This window comes from Sphaeramia orbicularis, chromosome 15 (assembly GCF_902148855.1).
Source record: "Sphaeramia orbicularis chromosome 15, fSphaOr1.1, whole genome shotgun sequence".
Taxonomy (NCBI): domain Eukaryota; kingdom Metazoa; phylum Chordata; class Actinopteri; order Kurtiformes; family Apogonidae; genus Sphaeramia; species Sphaeramia orbicularis.
This window is the reverse complement of record NC_043971.1, coordinates 43,173,329-43,183,118: the sequence shown is the minus strand read 5'-3', so window position 1 is coordinate 43,183,118 and position 9,790 is coordinate 43,173,329. Positions and strand designations below refer to the sequence as shown.

The window sequence follows — 9,790 nt, the reverse complement described above, 5'->3', positions numbered from 1 at the left end:
CTTTCCTTCTCTTTCAGCAGTGGGTAGATCGCCCTTCACAGTCTAATGAGTTCTGAAGGAGCTGAGCATAGAAATGGAGGGAGAGACATTCACAGGCCAGCAGGCTGACTCATAAATAACACACCTGAGAGCAGACGAGGAAGGAGGAGGAGGAGGAGGAGGAGGAGGAGGAGAGATGGAGGAAGGGGAAGATAGGGAACTGTTAAAAGGAGTGAAACATATACATCAACACACACAAAAGCAAAGGCCTGCTGCAGAGTGCAAAGGGAGAAACATACTCTTAACAAATGCACAGAAAGAGAGAAAGAGCTTTAGAAAATGTATGTCGCTTTTTCAGAAAATCACAGACATACAAACACCAGCAGGATTTAATGGAGGCAAAGCCAAGACAGAAAGGAAGGAAAGTTTCAGAACATTAAATCTACTGCATAGGTGGACACCAAAAATTTGCTTTTAAGATTATTATTATTTTTTTTTTTTACATATTCAGTTGAAATTGCATTGATTTTAAAGGCTGGATTTAAGAGGTGCAGTACAATGTCCACTTTGTGAGATTTCAGGAGATTTGGGAGAATAGCTACTGTGGGCCAGAGGGGAAACAGCCTGACAACAGCCTTAAAATTATACACTATAAGAAAAAAAAGAGAGAGATTGTGATTTATTTAAAAAGAAGTATCTGAAAAATAAATGTACCTCTTAAAAAAAATAAACTTGTATGAAAAAAATACAATCTCCTAAAAAAACAACATTTAATAAAAATAAATTGGTACAAAGAAACTTGTATGATTTTTTTTCTTAAATAATCTCCTCAAATTAAACAGACTTCTATTTTTTATTTTTTTTAATTGTCTTAAAGTAAAATAGAGCAACATAAAACATTTTATTCAATGTTAGGTTTCAAAATATGTTGCCCCAAAATAAATATCATCCAAATAAAAAAGAAAAGAATTTCTCATTAAAAAAATATATTTATCAAACAAGAGTGTTTGAAAATATAAAACTTCATATGCCTAAAAAGAAACCCCCTTCACTTTTTAAATAAGGTTCATCAAAAAAAGAAAAAACAACAATCCACCTTTTAACAATTAAAGGAGCTGTCGGACTTGCCAAGTGTAAAGTTTGGTGGAGGGGGGATTATGGTGTGGGGTTGTTTTTCAGGAGCTGGGCTTGGCCCCTTAGTTCCAGTGAAAGGAACTGTGAATGCTTCAGCATACCAAGACATTTTGGACAATTCCATGCTCCCAACTTTGTGGGAACAGTTTGGTGCTCTTCCAACAAGACTGTGCACCAGTGCACAAAGCAAGGTCCATAAAGACATGGATGACAGAGTCTGGTGTGGATGAACTGGACTGGCCTGCACACAGTCCTGACCTCAACCCCATAGAACACCTTTGGGATGAATTAGAGCAGAGACTGAGAGCCAGGCCTTCTGTCCAACATCAGTGTGTGACCTCACAAATGCGCTTCTGGAAGAATGGTCAAAAATTCCCATGAACACACTCCTAAACCTTGTGGACAGCCTTCCCAGAAGAGTTGAAGCTGTTATAGCTGCAAAGGGTGGACCCATGTCATATTGAACCCCATAGACTAGGAATGGGATGTCACTGAAATTCATATGTGAGTCAAGGCAGGTGAGCAAATACTTTTGGCAATATAGTGTATATACATACATATATACACATCCCTGCACATACAGTGTTGTGCTAGTCTAACATTAGGTAGTGTCATCACATTATTAAAAAAAACTGTCACGTTTTATGAAGTTTACCACGGTATGACCGGTGATCAGGATGTCATGATATTTTCAAGACATCTTGAAACATTTTTATTATATGTATTACACCACAACAAATATGTTTGCAAAAAAGTTTTCACATGGTGGCAGATGGGTGGGGGTTCATCCCAACAGCAAACACAGATGTACCACGAGAGCTACAGGAAATGCAGAGGGAGGGGCCTGAGATGAGTGGGAGTGAAGGGAGACTCCAAGTTGTAAACAAATGTCGTCTGTTTGAGGGTGAGTCTAACTTTCCAATTACTTTATATACAGAGTCTCAGTGACTTTTCTTGGTGTCGACTGTAACAGAAAACATAATATATGACCTTCAGGTGGAGTGTGGACCAGGTTTACTGGACTCTGTGTTCACTGTGTGACTTCCTGTTGTGAACACAGTGTTTTTGTGATGTGAGCTCACAGTAGTTTGGCTGAAGTTCACAATATGGATGAAGAGGACGTTCGAGCAGAGTTATCCCATGGTGGAAACAAGGATTTGTCCATAAAAGGTCCTCCAGGAAGCAGTGATGAACCAGGACCCTTGAACCCACAGTGAGTTGACTGAAACCCACTTTTACTGTTTGAACTGCTGTGGTGCAGGACAGTAGACAGATAACAGAAAGTTCACTTTAACCCTTTCATGCATAGTGGTCACTACAGTGCACAGCTATTCAAAGCTGGTCTCTTGTATATTCATGGATTTTGTTGTTTTACTTGCATATCAACCAACAGTGGACGCTTATGCAACAGCCCATACATTACAATTCATACCATGTTCCTGTTCTTGCTAAACCTGATCTGCAGTAACATACAGGGTGGGGAAGCAAAATTTACAATATTTTGAGGTAGGGATTGAAAGACAGTGTATGACCAATTAGTTTATTGAAAGTCATGAGAATTTATTTGCCACAAGAAAATTGACATAATAGAAAATGTTTTTATTCTATGTGTCCTCCTTCTTTCTCAATAACTGCCTTCACACGCTTCCTGAAACTTGCGCAAGTGTTCCTTAAATATTTGGGTGACAACTTCTCCCATTCTTCTTTAATAGTATCTTTAAGAAAGTCGACATTGCTGTGGGATGTTCTATTGGTTCCATGTTCTAAAATGCCCCAAATAGCATAATCCAGAGGGTTTAGATCTGGGCTAGAAGGTGGCCATAAACATGATTCCCAAAAATTGCTAAAGCTGGATTTGCAGAAATCTTGTATTTTTCTAGTTGTGTGGGCTGGAGCACCATCCTGTGTCCATACATAATTTCCATCTGGGTAGTTTGCTTTAAGCCATGGCAATACCTGGTATCTGGATGGATTTGGTCGGATCCTTTAGGATTTTGGATTTGAGAGCTTTAATAAAAGCTTTGGTACGTTTTTTGTTGCTTCCTCCACTTTCAGACTTTCTCGTAATAGTTTTGCTCATAGTCATTCTCTTCTTTACATTATAAACAGTCTTTATGGACACTCCAAATATTTTTGAAATCTTCTTTGGTGTGACGAGTGCATTCAGCAAATCACACACTCTTTGACGTTTGCTTTCCTGATTACTCATATGGGCAAAAGTTTCTGAAAAGGTATGGATAATAGTGTTAGGTATGATTATGACATCAGTATATGTTTGGTTTCAAAACAATTGACGTAGTGCCTGCTGAGAAAAAACAACTAAATGTTCATTGTAAATTGTGCTTCCCCACCCTGTATTTGAGTGTAAATCAATTGCTAATTGTTATTAGACTGTAATTTAAATTTCTTTTAAAACAAAAAGTTTTTTTTTTTCTTTTTTTGTGGCATATTATCCGAGTGAGTAATAACTACTATTTTAGTATGTTAAAATGTGAGGAAACATCAGATTCACAGCATTAAAAATGATTTTATTTCATACTTTTCACACAGTATGTCGGTAAATGCATGTTTCTTTGCTTCAAAAATGAAATGCATGGTGTCCAAATGACTGGACATTTTTGCATCTCCATGAAATATAGATTCATAAAAAATTTCAGTCACATTGTTTTTTTCATGCCTAAAGAGGAATAAAAACATTCAGGAAAAAAAAATCTTGATTTAGGTAATCATAATTCATGCATGAAAGGGTTAAAAAATGACTGCTTCAGACTGAATCCAAATCCATGACAGTGATGGACAGTAGAAGAGAATATGAAGTCCAGAACAGACTGTACCATCAACCTGCTGACCTGTTGGACTGACATGATTCAATGTGTTTGTTGTTTCCAGAGATCAGTCTGACAGACTCAGATCAAATTTTCCAGAGACCAGCTTTCAGTCTATGAATAGAAACCGGTCTAAAGATAGACCTCCAGACTCTAGTTCTGAACCTGAACCTTTGGACACAATGTTGTAGGAATCAAAAAAGCAGTGGGTCTGGACACAAGTGTCACTACAAGCTAAAGTGTGTCTGCCTGTGATTTTTGCAGCATTGAATTTCAGGTCTCCAGTAGACAGTCTGTTGTATGAGCAGATATCTAGAATGCTAACTACTGTGTGTGTGTGTGTGTGTGTGTGTGTGTGTGTGTGTGTGTGCGTGCGTGTGTGTGTGTGTGTGTGTGTGTGTGTGTGTGTGTGTGTGTGTCTGTGTGTCTGTGTGTGTGTGTGTGTGTGTGTGTGTCTGTGTCTGTGTGTGTGTGTATGTGTGTGTGGCCGGCAGCAAATACATCATGGCAGCAAAGAGAAAATATTCAGACATCTGAACATTTTTTAGTGTCCCAAAACACAAAGTAAGAGCCCCATGGCCTATTACTTTAATAGATAGTCAACTAAAAAATGTTAACAAGAAATATGTGGAATATGCTGTAATATGGAAATGTTGTATATGTAATTAGATAGCAGAGAGGGCAAGAGGCAGTGGAACAGCAACAAAGCAAGAGACAGACAGACAGACAGACAGACAGACAGACAGACAGACAGGGAGAGTGAGATAAGTTTGAATTTGTGTCTAGTAACATTCTCAAGGGTTCTCAGCTCTCTTTCTCAAAGTAAAATAATTTGATTAAGGCAGTGGTTCCCAAACTGGTGTACTGGTACATCTTGGATACTGGTACTCCATGGGGTACTTGGAGGTATAACAGGGGACACAGTAATTGCGTGGGGGGGCATTGAAAAAAAAATGAAAGAAGAAATCATCACTGGAAGTAATGTTATGGCCAACAGTGTTAAATCAATCTGCTTGGGAGGCACTAATTACAGCTTTTTTGCTCCTTTGATTACACATAATTCTGTTATATTCCTTGAAATATTATAGGATGCAATGATAATTGTATCGTCATCCAAGGTGGTAGTAACAAGTTACATTTAGTCTGTTACATTTACTTCAGTAACTTTTTGGATAAATGTACTCTTAAGAGTAGTTTTATTGCAAAATACTTTTTACTTCTACTTGAGTAATAAAGTTCTGAAGTAACAATACTCTTACTTGATCTGACTGGGGCCAACCTCTGAGGGAAATTACAAAATGTACCCATATTTTGACTCCTGCTATAACTAGATGAAAGTATCAAACCATGTGTTAAAATACACCAGAATAAAGGAAACTGTATCTTCTCATTACAAAAATTATGGGGGAGGACCCCCAGACCCTTCCTTTAAATTGCCCCACCCACATTTTTTTGGCGTCCGGTGCTCATGATATTAACACAAACAAAATAAAAGGACACAATCAACTGACAAATTCATACATCAGATCTATTAAAAAAAAAAAAAGACAAGAACAAAAGACAAAAAATAAATAAATAAATAAATGAACAACACTTGGGTCTGCTACACATTAAAGTTAAAATCATGAAGTAAGTTAATTGTTTTGATTAATTTATTGTTTTCTTTTCCAAAATTTCAATGCTGTTCCAATAAGTTTAAGATCCATTATTCTGAAGTTGTAAAAGGAGGGTATGTTTTTTTTTTGCCCAATAATTTTGTATAGATAATATTTAGCTAAAATAATGATGACATTAATTATAAATTTGTCATGGGCTGGTAAATTTGGATTAATGACTATATGAAGTATGTCAAATTTGTTCGGTAAGACTTTTTGTTTTTAATCTTTTGGGAAGAATATCTGTGTAAGTGGAACCAAAAGGAAGTTACATGAAAACAATCAACAAACACATGCTAGATGGTTTGTCCCTCAGAGGAAGTGGATAATTATCTGTGTCAAATACACAAGTACAGAGTGGACACATTACACTTTTCCTGAAACAGGAAGGGGAGGGGCTGCTTATGTATGCAGGTTCAGGATCATGTTCTGTTTCCATGTGTTCTACTCAGACATTTGTTTAATCCACAGACTAATACACACGTTCTCTTATAGACATGAACACATTCATGTGTTTTCTCTTTAGTTTCAGATCAGTGTCTCCAGAGTCCATCTGTCTGTCCATGAAGAGTGACCAGTCTAAAGACCTTCCTCTGGTCTTTAAACATGGACCTGAACCTTCAGACCCACAGTAAGGCATTGTTTATGCATTAGAATGATCTGCAGAACATTATTTAACATCAAATCTGAGGAACTATGAGACAGTTTGTATGTTTAGTTTTATTCCTTTTTTGTTTTGTTTCCTTTCATGAGTTTGTGGCTGATTGTTGTCATCAGATCTTTAGTTTTTTTCTCCAGTTTATCAGATTCAGTTTAATGGTTGAATATTTTCTCTTGTAGACATGAACACTTTCATGTGTTTTCTTTGCAGTTTCAGATCAGTGTCTCCAAAGTCCATCTGTCTGTCCATGAAGAGTGACCAGTCTAAAGACCTTCCTCTGGTCTTTAAACATGGACCTGAACCTTCAGACCCACAGTAAGACACTGCTCATGCATTAAAATGATCTACAGAACATTATTTAACATCAAATCTGAGGAACTATGAGACAGTTTGTACGTTCAGTTGTTTTATTCCTTTTCTGTTTTGATTCCTTTCATGAGTTTGTGGCTGATTATTGTCAGATGTTTAGTTTTTTTCTCCAGTTTATCAGATTCAGTTTAATGGTTGAATATTTTCTCTTGTAGACATGAACACATCCATGTGTTTTCTCTGTAGATTCAGATCAGTGTCTCCAGAGTCCATCTGTCTGTCCATAAAGAGTGACCAGTCTAAAGACCTTCCTCTGGTCTTTAAACATGGACCTGAACCTTCAGACCCACAGTAAGGCATTGTTTAGACTCTAAAATGATCTGCAGAACATTATGTAACATCAAATCTGAGGAACTATGAGACAGTTTGTATGTTTAGTTTTATTCCTTTTTTGTTTTGTTTCCTTTCATGAGTTTGTGGCTGATTATTGTCAGATCTTTAGTTTTTTCTCCAGTTTATCAGATTCAGTTTAATGGTTGAATATTTTCTCTTGTAGACATGAACACTTTCATGAGTTTTCTTTGCAGTTTCAGATCAGTGTCTCCAGGGTCCATCTGTCTGTCCATGAAGAGTGACCAGTCTAAAGACCTTCCTCTGGTCTTTAAACATGGACCTGAACCTTCAGACCCACAGTAAGACACTGCTCATGCATTAAAATGATCTGCAGGACATTATTTAACATCAAATCTGAGGAACTATGAGACAGTTTGCATGTTTAGTTTTATTCCTTTTCTGTTTTGTTTCCTTTCATGAGTTTGTGGCTGATTGTTGTCCTCAGATGTTTAGTTTTTTATCCAGTTTATCAGATTCAGTTTAATGGTCTTGTAGACATGAACACATTCATGTGTTTTCTCTTTAGTTTCAGATCAGTGTCTCCAGGGTCCATCTGTCTGTCCATGAAGAGTGACCAGTCTAAAGACCTTCCTCTGGTCTTTAAACATGGACCTGAACCTTCAGACCCAAAGTAAGGCATTGTTTATGCATTAGAATGATCTGCAGGACATTATTTAACATCAAATCTGAGGAACTATGAGACAGTTTGTACGTTTAGTTGTTTTATTCCTTTTCTGTTTTGATTCCTTTTATGAGTTTGTGGCTGATTATTGTCAGATGTTTAGTTTTTTTCTCTAGTTTATCAGATTCAGTTTAATGGTTGAATATTTTCTCTTGTAGACATGAACACATTCATGTGTTTTCTCTGTAGTTTCAGATCAGTGTCTCCAGAGTCCATCTGTCTGTCCATGAAGAGTGACCAGTCTAAAGACCTTCCTCTGGTCTTTAAACATGGACCTGAACCTTCAAACCCACGGTAAGACACTGTTTAGACTCTAAAATGATCTGCAGAGCATTATTTAACATCAAGTCTGAGGAACTGTGAGACAGTTTGTACATTTAGTTTTATTAATTTTCTGTTTTGTTTCCTTTCATGAGTTTGTGGCTGGTTGTTGTCATCAGATGTTTAGTTTTTTCTCCAGTTTTTCAGATTCAGTTTAATGGTTGAATATTTTCTCTTGTAGACATGAACACATTCATGTGTTTTCTCTGTAGTTTCAGATCAGTGTCTCCAGAGTCCATCTGTCTGTCCATGAAGAGTGACCAGTCTAAAGACCTTCCTCTGGTCTTTAAACATGGACTTGAATCTTCAGACCCACAGTAAGACACTGTTCAGACTCTAAAATGATCTGCAGAACATTAGCATCAGTTGATTGTGAGGGAGAAACTGTGGATTCTGGATAATGTGGATTTGGTTCCAATGAGGAGGATATCTGTTTTGTCGCTGTTTCATTTTAGGAATTTTGAAATGAACCAGGATTTTATTTCAGATAAACAGGGGATGAGGAAGGAGGAGTTCAGTTTACTGGAAAGATTGAACTAGGTGTCATTCACAAAGCAGTGAAAATGGATATTGAAATTATGGAAAACAAATGTTTCCCTTAAAGGGGAGGAGGTAGGTGATGAAGAGAAGGGGTCCCAGGACAGAGGCATGGGGTACACCTTCGGTGACTGGGGAGGGATCGGCTCTTAAAGATTTGAACTGTATGAACTGAGTGTGGCCTGTTTTTATTTGTGTTTATTAATGGAGTTCTGCAGTACCACCATGTATGCACTAGGGATGTGAGTCCCCAGGACTGAGGCCGATTTGATATGCAACTCGCTACCCTGCCAGCGATACAGTACATTAACGATACAGTGAAGCCCCCTGCCGATACGATGCCATATGATTCACCCCATTCACGATGCGATGTGATTCGTTGATGATTTGACAATAATTTGACATTATACAGTGTGATTCGGTTCGATATGATTCATGATGCAATTCAAAACGATTCAATACAGAGAATTTAAAAGCCCACATCTGGTTTCAAAGCAACATCACAATTCTTTTGTCCTCTCTCTTTCCCTGTGAAGGATGTATTTGAAACTAGTTTTCTATAAAGCAAACCAATGAAACCAACTGAAAAAGAAGATGCAATTCAATCTGGTACAGACAGAGGATTGTTTTATTCCGTATAAACATTAAATCATAAACAAAAAATGTATTTTCCATTACATTTGTTTATTATCTCATTCTCTACTTATACAATACATTTATTTAGGCAATTTCTTTTCGGCCTCTTAATGAAAAAAATAAACAAACAAACAATGGGCCATTCACAACCAGTCCTTTTCTCAGGTCCTTTTACTAATAGTGTTCTTTGTCTGTAACTTTACATTGTTTTAAAAAACACTTATTAAACTTAACTATTAAGCGTTTCCCAGCATCAACAAGCAACAGCACTGAAAGATCCACCTGTTTTTTCCACCACTGCAACACATCACCATTCAGAGCTAAACAATGCCTCCCCGTGTATTTTACAAATCACTGAACATTTGACTTGTGTGCCTTCAGAGGTACGCTGAGAAGTGATGCACAGATCAGCCGGTTACCCATGCATCACTAACGCTGAATATCTCCTCTTCACCTGTTGTCTGGCTTCCCTCCATGTTTGCTATTTACTAACTGCGGCCGCGCCACCCAAGTGATGGTGCATTCAAGACCTCCCTGCCTCTGTCCAGGAGGCAGACACCCTCTCTATATTTAAAGCTGCAGTGTGTAGGATTGTGGCCAAAACTGGTACTGCAATCACATTCAAAATACTGTAGAACGTGGTATCCTCTCCTCCTCC

General features: G+C 37.6%; 1 protein-coding gene across 3 annotated transcripts in view; it reads left to right on the top strand.

Annotated features, from left to right (window-relative positions):
* The first annotated feature begins 1,985 nt into the window (after positions 1-1,985).
* LOC115434684 (NACHT, LRR and PYD domains-containing protein 3-like) overlaps positions 1,986-9,790 on the top strand; it is a 45,195-nt gene continuing 37,390 nt past the window's right edge. Inside the window, exons 1-9 of one of the 3 annotated variants that reach the window (XM_030156762.1) lie at positions 1,986-2,017; positions 2,110-2,326; positions 6,120-6,224; positions 6,465-6,569; positions 6,810-6,914; positions 7,151-7,255; positions 7,483-7,587; positions 7,828-7,932; positions 8,172-8,276. In XM_030156762.1, the coding sequence (XP_030012622.1) occupies positions 2,220-2,326; positions 6,120-6,224; positions 6,465-6,569; positions 6,810-6,914; positions 7,151-7,255; positions 7,483-7,587; positions 7,828-7,932; positions 8,172-8,276 (842 nt within the window). In that variant the 5' untranslated portion in view covers positions 1,986-2,017; positions 2,110-2,219. Of the gene's footprint in view, positions 2,018-2,045; positions 2,327-3,105; positions 3,138-6,119; positions 6,225-6,464; positions 6,570-6,809; positions 6,915-7,150; positions 7,256-7,482; positions 7,588-7,827; positions 7,933-8,171; positions 8,277-9,790 lie in introns of those variants that run through there. The other 2 variants (XM_030156763.1, XM_030156764.1) reach the window with 2 other exon arrangements.